The sequence below is a fragment of the Mustela lutreola genome, chromosome 10, assembly GCF_030435805.1.
Source record: "Mustela lutreola isolate mMusLut2 chromosome 10, mMusLut2.pri, whole genome shotgun sequence".
Taxonomy (NCBI): domain Eukaryota; kingdom Metazoa; phylum Chordata; class Mammalia; order Carnivora; family Mustelidae; genus Mustela; species Mustela lutreola.
In genome coordinates, this window is record NC_081299.1 from 115,418,894 (window position 1) to 115,439,143 (window position 20,250).

The window sequence follows — 20,250 nt, forward strand, 5'->3', positions numbered from 1 at the left end:
TTCGTCCACACTCTTCATTCCCTTCCCTGTAAACCCAGGCAAGCGACACCTGCCTCACAGCACTGGTAACAAATAGGGAAGAGCACACGTTCCCACGTTCCCGGGTCAGACAGGACAGCCAGGGATCAGCGGCACATGAGGAGGTGACAGGTGGTCACTAAACTGAGCTCAGGTGCATACACAGCATTTTACGTCACCTTGAGATGGCTCCTCCTGTGACCTCTCGAAGAAGGCGGCAGTGGTGAGGAACGAACTCCAGGAGCTTATTAGCATACATGATCTTCAGGCCGTCCAGATGAGACTACAATCACCTAGCAGAAGGAAGAGCGTTTTATTTTATTTGTTTGTTTGTTTGTTTGTGTTTTTGTTTGTTTTTAAAGCACCTAAAAGAGAAGTATGAACTATACACTACAGAGAAAAGAATCGAGTAAACCTTATAAATGCACTTCGTTCTTCCTCCTCCCCACTCAGTATGCTTTCTAAACAGGAGGTAAGTAACAATGGCATGAAAATCTAGGTCCCGGGATTTGGGAATACTGCTCCAACCCTGGGGGACACAGAGGCTGAGGGACAGAGACTGGCCTGAAGCTAAAACATCACACACACTCATTTGCTTCCCTTCTGAGCTTAAAAGCAAAATACTGTATCTGCAGACAACAGCTCTGTACCATCTTCACCCTGGCCTTATCCTCTACCGTCTCCAGAACAGGGAAGGGCTGAGATGGAAAGTGATGGAAGAAAACACATCTTATTTTGCTTTAGTATTTTATTTTTTTGGTGAGGCTGAGTTGGAGGAGGTGAATGACAAGCATACAAACTTAAAATACAAACGTGGCCACAGTTCACTTAACGACACGGAAACGTAAAGTACTTCCCTAATTTAGCATATTAGATTCAGTTCAATGAAAAGGGCATAAATTAAACAACTAAAATATTTTCACTTAGTGACAAAGAATAATGTAATCTTTTTCACCCCCACAGAGAGAGCTATGAACTATAATAGGATACATACAAAGAACTGACAGATCATTTACTTTTAGTAGTCTTAATGAAGCTGAGAAGATTACTGAAATTAATCCTTCAATTTCACTTCTATCACTGGGATACTGTCTCGTTTTAAAACTGGAAGCCTTTCATCCTGAAGTCATGGTGGGTAGCTTTATACTTACCGGACAGAAAGAACACTCGCACTGGCAGGTGACTGGAAGAAAGCCCTCAAACGCTGAGACTGGCTTCATAACTTCTGTCAGCCTGAACTAGATGAAACCAATGCTCTCTACGTTGGAAGCTGCTGATTGCTGGTGGTCTCACATGGTGCAGCCCATACTCCGGCTGCTCAGAGGCAGGATACACTGACTCCCTATATTTAACTGTATCCTTATAGGTCAAGAACACTGGGTAACCAAGTTCCGGACTTAAGGTACTACCCCGCTAACTCGCCCTTCAAAGCCCTTTATCTTTGAATATTCCCTCCCTCCCACCTTCCTAGCCTGGCAAACTCCCCCATGGTCTTCAAGACTTAAGCCACATCAATTCTGCGAAGACGCCTCCCCTCACAGACTTTCCCTGCGCACAGAGCTGTCTTCCAGCTCCTCCAGTGGGCACGGGCGCCTTGGTGGGGTCACGCTTTTCAGCAACTTCATTAACGTATAACTTATGGAAATGGAAATTGGCCTGAAAATGTTCTGATCCGTACCTTCTTCCGAGGCAAGTCCCTCACCCCTACTAAATTAAGATGATCCCTGAGTTATGGCATCACTGGAAGAGAAAAGAGCGCATGCCTGATTCCTGCCATGCTGATGGGCTCCAAGCGGGACCAACCTTTTCTTACATCCAGAAGAGCAGGAACTAAGAGCATCTTCAAGGAAGAGCCCTGAGCTCTCTCGCACCCAGTCAAGAAACGAAGCCAGATTAGATGCTCTGTGTTTGTGGAATGAGGTGCATGGGAGCACAAACCTCATCCATGTACAGTTTCACCAGTACTTGACCAACGAACGCCTCTGCATCCCGTGTCTTGTCAAATGTAGCTTAAGTCCGGAGGCAGTGCCGTATGATGTCCACATTGGAAGTCTGAAGCCCTTCTAGCAACAGGCCTCCCAGGGACTGCTGCAGCATGGCCGTAATGTGGGCTATACGCTGCAAGAACAGAGAGACCAGGAAAGAAGGTCCAGGCACAACAGTTTCTAAAAGCTCCAATATATGTGTATAATTTATATACATATGTGTTATATATATAAATCGAGCCTCTAATTCTACCAGAATATATGTAAGATTAAAATCCCAACATTTCCTAGAGAATAACAATGAATCTCTTCTCCCCATGATTGCTTTCTTTCTTTCTTTCTTTTTTAAAGGTTTTTATTTATTTATTTGTCGAGAGAGAGCACAAGCACATAAGGAGGCATAGGCAGAAAGAGAAGCAGGCTTCCTGCCAAACAAGGAGCCCAAGGTGGGACTTGATCCCAGGACCCTGGGATCATGACCTAAGCCAGAGGCAGTGGCTTAACTGACCGAGCCACTGAGGCGTCCCCTCCGTATGATTTCTTTGAAAGTAAGTCGGCTTCATCAAAGTGAAGTTTAGACAATTACGGAATGACAAAAAGTTATTTGCCTCTTAAGCTACGGAGTAAATCTGACAAACGTGCATTTAAACCCAGTCAAGGGCTTTGGATAAATGAACTCCGACTACATCATATGATGTGTCAAGTTACATGAAATTCAGAATTAATTTTACTTGCATAGTTTGGAGACTACGCTTGTGTCTTTACACAAAATCTATCTAGTGTGACATAATGGAAGAAGGGTCCCAAGCAGGAGATACTGAAAAAAAAAAATTCAAAGCTAGCTTCAAAATCCTGTAAAGTAGCAATTATCAGGGGGCAATGCTAGGTCAAATCAAAATCATCCAGGAAATTCGCAAACAGCAAATTGAAAATCGAAACCAACACTTACTGGTCTTACTTTGTCCAGAAGAGGCATGCCTTTGCTCTGAACAGCATGAAACTGTAACTGGTTAAATTCTGTGGCAATTCTCTCCAAAATCTCTAGTCCAGAGAGGGCTAGTAGAGACAATTAGAGAAGTGTAATTCCCAAAGTTAAAACCTGCCACCCCCACCGCCCCCCATGCCTTACAGCGCTCAGGCACCTGCACCTGCACGCCATCAATTTTCAGGACAAACTGTCTGTGCAGCAGGCCCCAGGTGCGAGGGGTGAGGAGCGGGGAGGTCATAGAAGCCACCGATGCAGCCTGGCCCGGGCCACAGGGCCCATGCAAGGGGATGGAGCTATTTTAGGTCAGTGTGGGTACAACTGCATGTTTCCACCACGTTCCTCGGGCTCTCCCATTCGTGCCCTTCTTCTCCCTTCTTCTCCCATTCTCTAACCCCCTCCTCTCTCTTGCCCTGTCCTACCGTTCATACGCGAATCCCCCTCTTCTCTGCCTGCCTCATTCTCCCTCCCAAGTACCTCCCCAGTACCAACTACTGCTGTCTCCTCAATCAGCTAAAACTGACCGCCTAGCAGCAACCTGGGAAATCGCTCAGAGCAGCGGACTCCAAGTTTACATTTACCCAACGGCAGAAAGAGCAAGCTCGGTGCTCCTGGAGCTGGTGAGAAATCACTCACAGTGCATCTGCCATCAAGTGGACTGGATACACTTCCCTCTTGCCCCCCACATTAGAAAGTGTCAACCCCATTCAAAAGGAAGCCGAACAGTGAAAGAAAAAAAAAAAAACACAACAAAGACCCCAAAGCCCCTGCTGGGCTCTATGAGGCATCCCACATCTGAGGATGGGCAGTCAGGTAGTGAGGAAACACACTGTAAGGAAACCCAAAAATGTCTGGAGACCTGCCACGGTGTGCTCCGTCCCAGAGCATCAGAACTGGTGTGGAGGGAAGGCAGGCGCTGGGCATGACCAATGAAGAAGCCTAATCCCAACCTCTACTGACTGATCCCATGCGCATTTCCTATTTATCCTTATCTCGGCATTTCTGGGCCTAGAAGAGCATGATGGATTTACCGTGCGCTGACTCTGCTCTGGCTTTCCTGACTCCAGAGCTCAGAGCTACTCTTCTGGAGAAAAAAGTCCTCCAAGGTAATTCTGAGCAAGAAAGTGCACAATATCTGTTTATCAAGGACAGTGCTGCAAAGGGACAGGATTGTAGACACAGAGCTCACTGAGGTGTTTCTATCCGAGGAGCACAGCAGCAACAGCAAAGACGGGAAGAACACTGGAAGGCCAGCTCCCCAGGGGCCGAACGTGGACATGGCCGGAGGGGCTGCAGGTGCTGCCAAGGGCTGCAGCAAAGCAGAGCCGCTGGAGACACATGGGCTGCAGAAGGGCCGCGTACAGACTGTCTGCTAAGTGTGGACGAACGGGGCAGAAGCACGAGTGCAACGGGCTAGAGACACAAGCACAGTGGAGGCTGACCACTTAGTTGAATACCTTGATGTGAAAGGGGGCAGAGACCTAGGACCAGAGAATCGCTTCCTTTGGGATGTGTCCGTTCTTAATCTCCATCATGAGACATGTGGAGCATATGGTCTCTCAAGTTCCTTCCAAATCTAAAACCTTAATTCCTAAAATTTAGAAACCTAACTCCGCCTGCAGGGGGAGGGACTGTTAGCCTCACATAACAGAGCACGCAGGGCACGCAGGGCACCATGCGACCTTGACGCAGGCAGCCCAGCTGGTATGTGCAGAACCAGCCCGGGCTACTCCCACTGCACCACTGTGTGTCTCACGGTGCTGACAGGACCTAACTACTCATTTTCTGAGTCACTCATCTACCCTGGCTGATTGAAAATTCACACCAGGAAGGGAACAAGACAATCACAGTATAACAAAGAGAGCCATCATCTTTTTCCTATTTCATAAGCTTTTTCTTTCCTGTTTGTAAATTTCAACTGGATGTGCCCTATACTGTTTCATAATAATATAATGCTGGTGCAAAATACATCAATGGTAATACTCTGGGCATGTCTAGGAAAAAAAATGAGATGGAGAAAAACCAAGATGAATGGTAGGTATGCCTTAAAGATCAACAGGACTTTGCTAGTCCTCAGGGAAGGTGGTTCCAAATATACTTTTCCACTGCAAGCATAATGACGTGTTGGAACTGTGATCTATAACCAAAGGGTTTATAGGAACGTGTTATAGATTTCACCATTTCATGCTCTCCACTCTCCTGGAGCTACATTCTAGCCACAAACCTGGATTTTCTTCTTGTTTAGAAATGAATTCTAACTAAGCCGTCCCCGCCTAATTAGACTGGATGTGAAGTATTAATTTATGTGCTACTTAGTTAAAAAAAAAAATGCTTACCTGCTTGCTTCTAGTGCAGAGGTTTCTTTAGAACTTTGTGAATTTAAGATTTTTTCAATCTTTTCAACTGATCAAATAACTTGTATAAGCATCAACACACACATCTATAAAAATAAAAATTAAGCAAAGAAAAAACGTCACCATCTTTACTCTTAATCATCTTTATTTCCCATGCCAAATGCAGGAAAATATAAGACCAAAAGTTAACTTCAAATATATAGGGCATGCTATATTTTGAATATTTCTATGAAACAAAGAATTCTCAAGAATGCAAATCTTAGTTCTAGAATAAGCATACTTCCATATTCTATTGCAAGTTTATATAGAAAAAAAAAAAAAAACCCTAGACTTTGCTTTCTCATATTCTATACTCTTATTTCTTCTTTTCCCCAACCTGAATCTTTCTATTGGCATTTCTTTCCTATTTTTTTAAAAAGATTTGTTTATTTGAGAGAGAGAGAGACTGCATGTGCACGTGCAGGGGAGGGGCAGAGGGAGAGAGAGAATCTCGAGTACACATCCTGCTGAGCATAGAGCTCAATGTGGGGCTCAATCTCATGACCCTGAGATCATGACCTGAGCCAAAATCAAGAGTCGGACGTTTAACCAACTGAGCCACCAGGCTCCCCTCCATTTGTTTTCTTATGGCCCTTTATTCATGTTTTAACTTTGGCTTCCGATCGTACTGATCCTCTCAGTTTACATGTGCATATACCTATATGGCCAAGCACCAAATCACTAAAGACCTTTTACACTACAAATATTATCAAAGAGGTTGAGGGACATTATGAAAACTCTCATCCTTAAAGAACAAAAAAATACAAAGTCATCCATTCAATAAATAGTTCCTGAACACCCCTGGGAGCTCGACATTCATTCCGACAGGGGGTGGGGGTGGGGGGGGCACGAGAAAATAAAGCAAGAAATACACCCTGCTCTCATAAAGCTTACTGTTTTGTCTGGAAGCGCATGACAAGCATTCTTTGGACAAAAGCTGTGAGGAGATCCAGAGGCGAATTAAACAGAAGGTCCCTCAAACAGGCTTTCTCCCCACTGAGATTTTAACAAATATGCTAATAATACACATAGAAAACATAGTACAGAGCAGCAGGCGAGAGTCAGAAGCCCAGACTCCCAATGCCCACTGTGCCCCTACATCGTTATGATCATGAATGACATCGGGGACACTTGAAACTGGAGATAGCACTAAGGGGCACACTCCCGGGGTGAGCCCTCAGATGTACAGAGCCGTTGCCTGTCTCACACACCTGAAACTAAGCCAACATCACATGCTAACTACTGGGAATTGAAAAAATTAAAGTTAACACCAGAACATAAAGAACACAGGATCAGAAAATAACAACAAACCTACGGCAGAATCCTGAGTTTGCTTTGGAAAGCCCACTTCTCCCCTAGTCTCTAATATAGGACTATTTTCTTTACAGGGCCGCTGACAATTTATACAGTCGTTAACTGTCAGGCGCTGCACCGACAACATTTATCACGGTTTCTTGTTCTGGAAAAAGTGGGTGATCTTGAGATTGTGTGGGTACCTCTGAAATTCTGTCTTATTATTTCAGGTAGATAACATGACGTAATGCATAAAATGCACATGCGTGAGAGCTTTGAAAAAAAGCTGAATAGTGCTGACAAGTTCGTGGAGAAAAGGGGAGAGGGCTTCAACTGGCATGCAGCATAAGAAATCTACTGGAGGGTACCTTTTTCTTCCTTATGTCCTGTTGTTTACACATTAGTTCATCTACTGCCCGAATTCCTTCACTGACTGATGACCTGAGACTCTTTAAAAGAATAAAAAATAAAACGTATTACAGACATTGTTTTGTCACATCATCAAGTTCCTACATCTCATTCAATTCCACAGAACTTAATACCTGTGCTCCAGTACTATGCAGATATTGACAAAAAAAAAAATGATATACCAGACATAGTTACTGTTGAGGGGACTCATGATCTGGGGGCATAATGACACGAAGGCAGGGTCGCATGGCCAGAAGAAGAATGACATATATACAGTGAAAGTTATGGGGATGAGGGGGCTTAGAATGGAGAACAGATAATATGAAGCAAAGTACAGGAGAGTCTGGACATGCGACGGGGCTCAAATCGGACTCTGAAAGCCATGTGTACACAGCTGCCGAGGTGGGGAGGGGATGGGGAGCAGATGTAAGTGCACACACACTCAGGGGCAGGGTCAGACAGGCATACAGCCATGTGCACTGCAGGCTTCCTTCTGGAGAGAAGCAGAAATAGGAATGGAGGGCCAACTTCACTGAGATGAGGTCTTTAGATTCTGCATATTTTGGAGAATGAGAGAATGTCAAAGCACTGATGCATGATGATGAAATGTGGGTATGGAAATACCAGGAATCAAGAATGAAGAACAGAAGACCAGAAAAAGGCAGAGCACAGAGGTAGAGAAACATGTCCAGAAGCTAATGAATAAAGAGATAATTAGGAATTAGGGCCAAAACAAAGGTTAACAGAAACAACTAGAATGAAGTAGGCATATCACAAAAATTCCACAGGAAGGTGAATTAATTCACTCCATCAACATTATGAAACACCTCCTGGACGTCAGTATGGTGGCAGCCCACAGGGATACAATAAAGACAGATATAGTCGTATCCCTCAGAGGTCTGAGAATCTCACAGAACAGCTTCAGAGTTTGGACCAGAAAGGCAGGTCAGGCCTATGGCTGAGCAGGACCACAGTGGCCATAAAAACAGCCCATGGAAAAGGGAGGGGATACAGTGATGGCAGGGGGTGAGGTGGGACAGGAGCTGTGTGAGTAGAGCAAATCTGCCTCCAGGGAGAGAAGAGTGGGAGGCCAAAGGAAGGCTAGGCTTGGGAAACAACACCACTATGAGGCCCCGGGAGGAAGAGGCACACCAAGGAGGCAGTGGGAGAGCCCCACAGCGGCTGGTGTGGAATCCAACAGCGGACCACGAAATTCCCTTCCATTCCAAGGAAAAGTACCTTTAACAAGATTTTGTAAAATTCAAATGAGACATAAACCATGGAAAGTATTGGCTACCTCAAGGCACAACTCAAGATTTTTACCTGTTTCACGAACTCTTTCCTGCCTGCCCCTCCCCTAGGCTTCTCAGCACTGATATTTCCATTACTCCGCATTTTTCTTGGTTCTAACCATGTACTGTGTCTTCCCTTAAATTATGTTCTCTTTATATTCTCTCTAGGATGCAGGCACTGTCTTAGCGGAGGGATGCACGAGGCCACTCAAGCTAGAGGAGACAGACAAGGAAGGATGGTGCAGTTTATGACAAATTTACGACAGGGCATCAGAACGGACAGAGGCCGTAAGTCAGGGCACCAGACACAGACGGGGGGGGTGGGGGGGGGAGACAGGGCAGCACAGTTTTCTGTTAGAAGTGATGCCACAACTGCCCCTCCACTGTTCACCCAGGTGGAGTTCCTATTCCCAATGGCTTAGAGGTGGGGAGTCCCATTCCCACAACAGAGATTTTTCTGAGAGAACATGCAAATGTAACATTTATTAAGTATTACATTTTATTTATATTATCCTTCAGTTCCATTAGGGATTACACAGTTTTTGTAGATCAGCCCAGGAACCTAACCACATGTAGATTACGTGGGGTGGGGGGGGATATTTACAAGATTACAAACTGTTAAAATACAAGTCATTCGTAAGTTAGAAACCACTTACATATGACCAAAGTGGCATTAATAAGTTGAATTTGGAAATATGCTTCCTCTCCCCTGACATTTTAAGGTTGTCTACTCTGAGAATATGTCTTCTTCAAATCGAACATTTTTTTTAGGTTTTTAGCATATGCAAAAACAAAATCATTTACAACTCTTCTGAAGGTGAATATTATAATCATGAACCGTTAAAATACAACCACCAGTACCACCAAACTAACAGATGAAAAGAATTCTTAGAGAAAAGCCGACGAGGACAACAGGCGTCACAGCAGACTGTTTTCATTAATTGGGGACTTACCAGAACTTCTCATAACTGTCCCAAAGGCACAGAAAGTTCATTGAGGGCTTTGTCCATGCCAACCTAAAGGCAAAACCAGGTTGGCACAAACACATCACGATAAGAAGTAATAGTGACGTATCTATTTAACGATCAAAGCAGTACCAGATTTAAGTTATTTTTTTGGCACAACCGTATTTTGCTACATAACTAGCTAAACAACAGAAGTGTTATTTGGCCATTAATGTTGTTCATAGAATATGAAAAAAATCTGTTGAAATACATGGAACTATAAAAATAAGGGAAGTCATGAGAAACGAAAGTTTCCTTAAGAACAATTTGCCTTTAGATGACATTTTAAATGAATGTGAAAAATTTTCACAGAAGGTAAACAGTTCTCTGTCTGTAATTGATGATACTCAGCCAGCTGATGTGAAAGTCTGACGGGCTACGTCTCTCTTAGTATATGTGCTGCCGAAGCGAGCACGGGCTACGTCTCTCTTAAACATTATTATAAGCCTTGAGAAAAATAGAAATTAAACAGAAGTAAAATTTTCTAGGTTTTAAATCCTATTGGGATATTTATCTTAGTGGTATATTTCCCAAAAGCAAATGTGCATCATTAATTTTAATGCTTCTTGAAATTCCCACGAAGCTGCAACTTTCTGTGCTTCTCTGGACAAACAGATTTAAAACAAAATGAAGCATCAACAAGGAGACTTTTCTGCCAAGTAACAAAATTCAACATTTCTTTTTTTTTTTTTAAGATTTTATTTATTTATTTGACAGACAGAGATCACAAGTAGGCAGAGAGGCAGGCAGAGAGAGAGGAGGAAGCAGGCTCCCTGCTGAGCAGAGAGCCCGATGTGGGACTCGATCCCAGGACCCTGAGATCATGACCTGAGCCGAAGGCAGCGGCTTAACCCACTGAGCCACCCAGGCGCCCCAAAATTCAACATTTCTAAACAGCTTTTACAAACAATTGATAAGCTCACTGCAAATCATTCTTATATTTTTATAAAACCAAACTTTTAAAATATCAATATTGGCCAATGTTCCCTCAACCTAGCTCTGGCTAACAGATATACCTGGGAGTAAATTAAACATTGTAAGAGTGGTGGACATTTGCTCCTACAAATTAGTCTAAATCAAGGAAGACTTCAGGACTTAGCAACTAATAAAACAACCCCTTGGGTATTATTATCCTTTACTTTTCACTGTTGACTAATGAATTTGAAACATAATCAAACTAGAGCAACCTTAAATGAATAAAAACTAAAACAAACAAAAAAATGTATTCCAAAAAGTTTAGTTCTTTTATTAATGAAATTGGTAATTTCTTCAAGTTTCTGGTGGGGTTGGTGGGGTAATCAACTGAAAGGTTTCTAAAAACTCTGCCCTTTTAATAAATATGAAGGAGAGAGAAAATGTGTGTGTGTGTGTGTGTGTGTGTGTATAGGACTTGTGAATTTCAGGTTTACCAAGTTTGTGGAAAGGTTGACAAAATCTGCATAATCCTTGTTGATGAGCTCAACCATGGCTGTTTTAAAAGTTTATAGTAGAGTTCCAGATCTCCTCTTAGTTCCTCCAGCTGGACACGCTTCCTACAGTCAGACACAACGTGATCAACATCGAAATCTTCCTGAAAATCAAACCAGAGAGAAAAAATGATTGCACTGATACCACATTTTACATAGAAAAATTAAGATCAGAGAAAGAATAAGAGGCTGTATTACTGCAGGGGAACACACACAGGGACATCAGGGGGTCTGCTCACTTCCTAAGATTATGGGAAAGGGAGCCCCTCACCAAGACCATTCTCTCCAGTTGCCTAACTCTACAGGCATTTTATTTCTTTTAATTATACATTTCAAAGAGGCTCTTCTCAAAATAGAAACAGCTTTTTCTTCTTAATTTAATTTTATTTTTTTTAAAGTTTTTATTTATTTATTGGACACAGAGAGAGAGACCGCAAGTAGGGAGAGAGGCAGGCAGAGAGAGAGAAGTGGGAAGCAGGCTCCTCGCTGAGCAGAGAGCCTGATGCGTGGGGCTCGATCCCAGGACCCTGAGATCACGACCTGAGCCGAAGGCAGAGGCTTAACCCCCTGAGCCACCCAGGCGCCCCTTCTTCTTAATTTTAAAAGTAACAAATGTTCACTGTCAAACTTTCAACCAACCAAGAAATACTTATGTAAGAGAGAGAAAAAAAAATCACCCACTCTCTAATGCTCTGCAGTTAAGCACTGTTAATATTTATTTTTCTTCACTATTTAACACAGCGATTAACATCCTTCCAGACTTTGCTTTGGTCTTTCTCTTTACTTTTTTTTTTTTTTTTAATTTTATTTATTTGAGAGAGAGAGATGGAGAGAACAAGTGGGAGGAGGGGCAGAGGGAGAAGCCGGCTCTCTGCTGAGCTGGGAGCCTGATGCCAGGGTTCATTCCAAGACCCTGAAATCAAGATCTCAACCGAAGGCAGATGCTTAACTGACTGAGACACCCAGGTGCCCTAGTCTTTCTCTTTAAAATATAAATTACTTTTGGGGTGCCTGGCTGGTTCAGTGGGTTAAGGCCTCTGTCGTTAGCTCAGGTCATGATCCCAGGGTTATAGGTTCAAGCCCCGCATTGGGCTTTCTGCTCAGCAGAGAGCCTGCTTCCCTGTCTCTCTCTCTGCCTGCCTCTCTGCCTACTTGTGATCTCTGTCTAATAAATAAATAATTTTTTAAAAAATAAAATATCAATTACTTTTTAAAGAAACTGACATATAATGGACACATGTTAGTTTCAGGCGTACAACATAAAAATTCCATATTTTTATCTGTTGTGAAATGATCACCCTAAGACTAGTTAACATCCATCACCAAACATACACATTTTTTTCTTGTGCTAAGAACTCTTAAGCTTTAGCAACTTTAAATATATAATAATATACGGCACTGGGTAGCTCAGTGAGTTAAGGCCTCTGCCTTCGGCTCAGGTCATGATTCCAGGGTCCTGGAATCGAGCCCCACATCAGGCTCTCTCCTCAGCAGGGAGCCTGTTTCCTCCTCTCTCTCTGCCTGCCTCTCTTCCTACTTGTGATCTATGTCAAATAAATAAATAAAATCTTAAAAAAAATATATATATATATAATATACTATGCAGCCATCAAAAGAAATGAAATCTTGCCATGTGCAATGACCTGGATGGAACTAGAGGGTATGCTGAGTGAAATAATCAGAGAAAGACAATTATCATACAATCTCCCTGATATGAGGAATTTGAGAGGCAAAGTGGGGGGTGTGGGGGTAGGGAAGGAAAAATGAAACAAGATTGGATTCGGAGGGGGGCACCTGGGTGGCTCAGTGGGTTAAAGCCTCTGCCTTCGGCTCAGGTCATGATCACACGGTCCTGGAATTGAGCCCCACATCGGGCTCTCTGCTCAACGGGGATCCTGCTTTCTCCTCTCTCTCTGCCTGCCTCTCTGCCTACTTGTGATTTCTGTCTGTCCAATAAATAAATAAAATCTTAAAAAAAAAAAAAAGATTGGATTGGGAGGGAGACAAACCATAAGAGACTCTTAATCTCACAAAACAAACTGAGGGTTGCTGGGGGGAGGGGTGTAGGGAGAGGGTGGTGGGGTTGTGGACATTGGGGAAGGTATGTACTACAGTGAGTGCTGGGAAGTGTGTAAGCCTGACAATTCACAGACCTGTAACCCTGGGGCTAATAATACATATTTCTAATAAAAAATAATAAAATTAATATACAATAATACACAGTATTATTTACTACAGTCACTATGATGTACATTACATCCCCAAGGCTTATCTTATTAACTGGAAGTTTATACCACTGGACCCCTTCATCTATTTCCTCCACAACCTCGCCTCTGGCAACCACCAATCTGTTCTCTATGACTTCATTTTGTTTTGTTTTTTAGATTCCACATGTGAGGGAGATCATACAGTATTTCTCTTTCTCTGTCTGACTTATTTCACTCAGCACAATATCCTCAAGGTCCATCCATGTTGTTGCAAATGGCAAGACTTCCTTCTTTTTATGGTTGAGTAATATTCCATCGTATACACACACATTTTCTTTATCCATTCACCCCGTTGGTGGACACTTTAGTTATTTCCAAGTCTTGGTTGTTGTAAATACTGTGATACTCACTACCGTGAGTGTGAGTCTTGTTGGCCGCTAGAGCCAGGTGATCTAGAGGTATACCCTGGGTAGCAACTGCAAACCTCGGGGCATCATACGAGCATTCAAGCTCCTTTCCAGGAGATACCAGAAAGCAGAAGCGAGGTAGAGGGACAGCGCAAAGATGGTACCCATCAGCTCCATCTTTGGAGAATACCTTACTAGGCTCCCAGATCCAGGTTAAATTAGATGCCTGCCCCTCAGGGCTTTAAGATAAGCAAATGAGCCTCTTTCACAGAAATCTGAACCCATTTCAGTCTGCTGCTTCTGTGCTGAGTTCCAGGGTGGGTCAGTCTATTCGCGGGCGACTGCTTTAAGAACTGTTTCTCAGTTTGCTCTAGCCTTGTGGGTCTCATGGGTGCAAGCTCTGATGGCTTTCAAAGCTGGATGTTTTGGGGTCTTGTCTCTTAGATGTACGTCTTGGAAGTTGGGGTGCCAGAAGTGGGGCTCAAACCCTTTGCTCCTCAGGGAGAAGCCTGGGGTTTTGAGTACCCTCCCAATCCCAGGTCGCTGTACCAGGGGTGGGGTTTGTGGCAAGACTGATTCTTACTTCAACATAGGTTTTTTTCCTTACTCACCTAATGTGTAGGAGTCACTCAGCTAGTTGTAGGGTTTTTTCCATCTTGAATGGAAACCCCAGACCTTCTCTATGTATGTGTGTACACACACATATGTGTACACACACACACACAAATATTCATGCTCTTCTAAACTATTTCCCATCTAGGGGCACCTGGGTGGCTCAGTGGGTTAAGCCTCTGCCTTCAGCTCAGGTCATATCTCAGGGTCCTGAGATCAAGCCTCACATCAGGCTCTCTGCTCAGCTGGGAGCCTACTTTCCCCCCTCTCTCTTCCTGTCTCTCTGCCTCCTTGTGACCTCTCTCTCTCTCTGTCAAATAAATAAATAAAATCTTAAAAAAAGAATAAAAAAATAAAAAATAAAAACCCATTCTTTTAAAAAAAAATTCCCATCTAAAAATATAACTTGAATGTCTTTACATAAAACACATACATTTCTATTAATATTTTACGTGCATGCTGAGTGTCCCATTGAACATATGTTCCAAATCTTTCATAACCTATTTCCAAGTATTGGTCTCACAGGATTAGCTATCCTGTGTTTCCCCTTTACAATACTGTGATACCCTGGTAGGCTTATATGCTTAGAGGCAATAAATTACTATCTAATTCCCCTGTGACTCTGCTACTCCATGACCTGTTTAGTCAGCAAGAATCAAATGTGATGATTCCCAAACTAGTTAAGGACACCTACACTTACTTTTCATTAAACACTATGTAAACCAACAAAATATGACTGCAAAAAAAAAATCACTGTTCTTTTGAAAACTAACACAGCTACTTTGGAAAGATTTGATACAAAGAAATCAATAAGAAAATTTTTGCTAAGTTAGGTATGGGTGAGATGACCAAGTACCAGGCAGGGAGGGAGTGATCACAGGATTCTCACTCAATTCAGTTAAAGAAACTGAAACTGAATGCAAAAAAAGACAACATAGAAAGCTTTTTTTAAAGATTCTTTTTATTTATTTGAGACACAGACAGACAGTATGAGCAGGGAAAGGGGCAATGGGAGGAAATTCCCTGCTGAACAGGGAGCCCAATGCGGGACTCCATCCCAGGACCCCAGGGTCATGACCTGAACCGAAGGTAGATGCCTAACCTATTGAGCGACCCAAGTGCTGTGATAACTCAGAAATCTAATCTGCAGGCCAGTTTCCAGAGAAAAGACCTGGCACTCTGTTTCAATGAAGAATAAATGTACATATATTTTTTCCAATTAAATGCTAAGAACTGTATGTACTATTCCCTAAGAGTACTTGTTTAAACTGACTTTTTTAGTTACAACCAAAGACTGATCCTGCTAGTGTCAGAGAGAAGGACTTCATACCAAACCGTAATTTCACAGTCATCTACAGAGAGCCACCTGCTCCTTACACTGGTGACCAAATTAGCCTGGACCTTTCTCTCCTGAGACCATCTCAGACCTTACATCATAGTTATGTAGTACATCACGGGAGGGGGTCTCGGTTCATAATCCTGGCCATCCTACTCACCAACTGTATACCTTTAGGTCGATCACTTTCCCTGCCTCAGTTACACATTGTTGAAAGTTCTTGAACTTCATGATGGCATTCTAAATTGTATAACTGGGGTGCCTATGTGGTTAAGCATCTGCCTTTGGCTCAGGTCATGATCCCAGTCTCTTGGGTTTGAGTTCCACATCAGGCGCTCTGCTGAGCAAGGAGCCTGCTTCTCCCTCTGTCCCTTCCTCCTGCTCCTGCACTCTCTCACTCTCAAATAAAATCTTAAATAAATAAATAAATAAATCATATAACTTAGCCTCAGTGAACAAATGCTATTAGGTAATATTAGTACTCAATTTACCATTTATGCATTTGTTCTCAGATAAACAAAAGTTGCATAACACATGACTAAATAACTCGGAACATCTGTGAATACTGGGTTAGGCAGCGTTTGCTGTGAAAAGCAAACCCAAACTCACAGTGCCATAATAGAGACCCATTTCACTTAACCAAGAATGGTTTTACTACTTTAGGAATGGTTTTACTTTATAGTGTAGATTTCCCAAGTATTCAAAAAGAAAGTATTTACAACCCATACATTTACGGTCAACTGATTTTTCACAAGGATGCCAAGACCATTTAATGGGGGGAAAAACAGTCTTTTCGAGTGCCTACTACTGGGACAAGTGAATATCTACATGCAAAAGAATGAACTTGGAACAGCAACGTCACACATACACAAAAATATAACTCAAAATGGATCAAAGATTTAAATGTAAGGGTAAAAACTGTAACACTCAGAGAAAACAGGTGAAAATCTGTATGACTTTGGATCGGGAAAAGCTTTCTTAGACATGATACACAAAGCAATAAGAAATATTAGATAAGCTGAACTTGATCAAAATAAAAACTTTCATGTATCAAAGGACACTACGGAGAACTTGAAATGACAACCTACAGAATGGGAGAGAGTATCTGCAAATCATTTGTCTGACAAGGACCTAATAACCAGAATATGCAAATATACTCTTAGAACTCAACAACAAAAAGACAAATAACCTAATTTAAAAACAAGCCAAAGACTTTTGAATAGACATTTCTCCAAAGATGATACACAGACGGTCAAGAGCACATGTCGGGATGTTCGACATCCTTAGTCATTGGGGAAATGCGAATCAAAAGCACATGCAGATGCCACGTCACACCCACTAGGACAACTATGGTAAAATAAGAAAAAGAAAAAGAAAAAAAGAAGAAGAAAAGTGCTGGCAAGAAGGCGGAGAAGCTGGAACCCTCCTGTATTCTCGGTGAGAATGTAAAATAGTGTGGCTAAGGCAGCAAACAGCTCGGTAGCTCCTCAAGAAGTTACACACGTACAATTACCCAGCAGTTCTACGTCTAGGGGTATGACACCGACAGAACTGACAACAGATGTTCCTGCCACAACCTGTACATGAATGTGCACAGCAGCGCTGCTCGTAACAGCCAAAAGAGTATATACCCAACGTCCATCAACTGATGAATGGATACGTAAAATGTGGAAGAGCCTCTTACACAACCATAAAAAGGAATAAACTGTTACATGCTACAACACGAGTGAAGTCTGAAAACATTCTACTCTCAGGTTAAAGGAAGCCAGACACAAAAGGTCACGTGTTATACAATTCCACAGATATGAGATGTTCCAGAAAAGGCAAATCCATAAAAACAGAAAGTAGATTCATGATTGCCAGGGAATAAGGGGAGGGGAGAATTGGAACTAAGAGGTTTATTTTTCGGGTGATGGAAGCATTCTGGAATTAGACAGAAGTGATGTATGTACCATATACACAGTAAATATACTAAAAACCAGAGAAGAGTACACTTTAAAATGGCAACTATTATGCTTTGTGAATTATATTTTGATGAAAAATGAAACAACTTAAATATCAACAAGTTAAATGCTAGGATACATTAAAAATATCCAAAGTAACACTAATCACAGGAACAATGGAGTAGCTACATGAATTTCAGACAAAGCAGATTTCAGAGAAGGAAAATTATCAGGCATAAAGAGCAGCATTACATGATAAAGAAATCGACTGACCAAGAAGACACAATTATCCTTAATGTATGTGTACCTGATCAACACAGGTGAGACATAACCTAACAGAACTGCAGGGAGAAATAAACAATTCCATTATCACAGCTGGTGACTTCAACACTTCTCCCTCATTAATGGGCCGATCCAGCAGCAGGGCAACAAGGATTTGACAGATGTGCACATTCAGTCCAGACATGGCACACTTAACACCACCATCAATTACCGTACAACAGATGTACACAGACAATTTCACCCAGTAATAGTGCAACACACATTCTTCTTAAGCTCATATGGAACACTCATCAAGACAGAATAATTCTGGACCACAAAACAGAACAAATTTTTAAAAATAAAAATTATACCAAGTATGTTCTCAGACCGCAATGGAATTAAAATAAATTAAAAAAAAAAATCTTTAAAAATCAGTAACAGAAGATAGCTGAAGAAGTCCAAAATACATGGAGATTAAATGACACACTTCTAAATTACAGGAGACCAGTCTCAACAAAATACAATGTAGCAAAATGTGTGGAATGCTGCTTAAAGGGAAAATACAGTACTGAATGCAAATATTAGGAAAAAAAAGATTAAAGTCAATAATCTAAGCTTCCATTTTAGGCAACAACAACAAAATCAAATCTAAAGTAAGGAGGGGCTCCTGGGTGGTTCAGTTGGTTAATCATCTGCCTTTGGCTCAGGACATGGTCCTAGGGTCCTGGGACAGAGCCCTGCATCAGAGCTTCCTGCTCAGGGAGGCTGCTTCTCCATCTCCCATTCCTCCTGCCTGTATTCCCTCTCTCACTGACTCTCTCTGTGTCAAATAAAATCATTAAAAAATACCCTAAAGGAAGTAGAAAAAAATAAAAATTAGAGCAGAAATCAATGTAATTAAAACCAGGATTTTTTTTTTTAAATCAATAAACCCCAAGTCTGTTTCTTTGAAAACATCAATAAAACAGATACACCCTTAGTCAGGCAAACAAAGAAAAAAAGTTAGAAGACATAAATTACTAATATCAGATGAAAGAAGGGAGGGCTACTGCTAACAACCCCAATCACTGTAAATTCACCCAAACATTTATGGAATACTACACAATTCTCTAAAATCTCTTCCAGAAAGTAAAACTAGAAGGAATACTTCCTAAATCATTCTAGGAGATCATTATTACCCTGACACCAAAACCAATACTACAAGAAAAGAAACTACAAACTAGTATCTCTCATGAACACAGACACAAAAATCTTCAACAAAAATTAGCAAATAAAAGCAAACACTATATTAAAAAATTATACACCAGGGTCATGTAGGATTTATTCCAGGTATGCAACATTAGAAAATGTTCAACATTAGAAAATCAATGTGATCCATCATATCAACAGAAAAAAAATCACATGATCATATCAATGAAGGGAGGAAAAAAAACATTTAACAAAATCCACACCTCTTCATTATTAACCCTCAGGAAACTAGGAATAGGAGGACTTCCTCAACTTGATAAAGAATGTCTCCAGAAATCCACAGCTAACATGATATTAATACTGAGAAAATCGAAGACAGGGAATCAAGGCAATGATATCCCTCCTACTACTACTATTCAATACTATACTGGAAGGCCAAACTAATGAAATAAGGTAAGAAAAGGAAACAAAAGGTATACAACCTGGGAAAGAATAAAACTTTGTTCACAGATGACATGACTGTCTACAGAAAATACAAAGACTTCACACCCCACACCCTCCTGAAACTAGTCAAGTGATTATAGCAAGTCTGCACAATACACAGTTAAAATACAGAAGTCAATTGCTTTCCAATGATGTATCAGACAAAGGGCCAGTATTCAAAATTTATAAAGAATTTATCAAACTCAACATCCAAAAAACAAAAAAATCCAGTCAAGAAATGGACAGAAGACATGAACAGACCAAAGAAGACATCCAAATGGCTAACAGACACATTAAAAAGGGCTCCACATCACTCAGCATCAGGGAAATACAAATCAAAACCACAATGAGACACCACCTTACATCAGTCAAAATGGCTAAAATTAACAAGTCAGGAAACAACAGATGTTGGCGAGGATGTGGAGAAAGGGGAATCCTCCTACACTGTTGGTGGGAATGCAACTCTGGAAAACAGTATGGAGGCTCCTCAAAAAGTTAAAAATGTAACAACCCAACGACTTAGCAATTGCCCTATTAGATGTTTATCCAAAGTACACAAAAGGGGCAAAAGCACCCCAATGTTTACAGTCAAACTATTGAAAGAGCCCAGATGTCCATCAAGATGAATGGATAAAGAAGATGTGGTATACATACACACACACACACACATTACTCAGCCATCAAAAAGAACAAAATCTTGCCATTTGCAAGGACATGGATGGAACTAGAGGAAGACAAATACCATATAGTTTCAGTCACATGTGGAACTTAAGAAACAACAGATGAATTTAGGAGAAGGGAAGAAAAAATAGAAACAGACAGGGAGGCAAATCACAAGAGAATTAACTACAGGAAACAAACTGAGGGTTACTGGAGAGGGGAAAGTTGGGGTAACTGGGTGAGGGGTATTAAGGAGGGCACTTGTTGGGATGAGCTCTGGGTGTTGTATGCAACCAATGAATCACGAAA

General features: G+C 41.7%; 1 protein-coding gene across 6 annotated transcripts in view; it reads right to left on the minus strand.

The window, feature by feature from the left end:
• Positions 1 to 1,672: 1,672 nt before the first annotated feature.
• Positions 1,673 to 20,250, minus strand: part of LOC131810151 (conserved oligomeric Golgi complex subunit 2-like) — a 29,192-nt gene continuing 10,614 nt past the window's right edge. The window contains exons 2-6 of one of the 6 annotated variants that reach the window (XR_009345448.1): positions 10,788 to 10,948; positions 9,328 to 9,390; positions 7,043 to 7,123; positions 5,325 to 5,428; positions 1,673 to 2,136 (exon numbers count right to left, since the gene is read on the minus strand). Coding sequence is in view for 2 of the 6 variants with exons in the window: in XM_059137758.1 (XP_058993741.1) it covers positions 9,324 to 9,390; positions 10,788 to 10,948 (228 nt within the window). In the remaining 4 variants the exon portion in view is untranslated. Of the gene's footprint in view, positions 2,137 to 5,133; positions 5,429 to 6,903; positions 7,124 to 8,855; positions 9,391 to 10,599; positions 10,949 to 20,250 lie in introns of those variants that run through there. The other 5 variants (XR_009345447.1, XR_009345450.1, XM_059137759.1 and 2 more) reach the window with 5 other exon arrangements.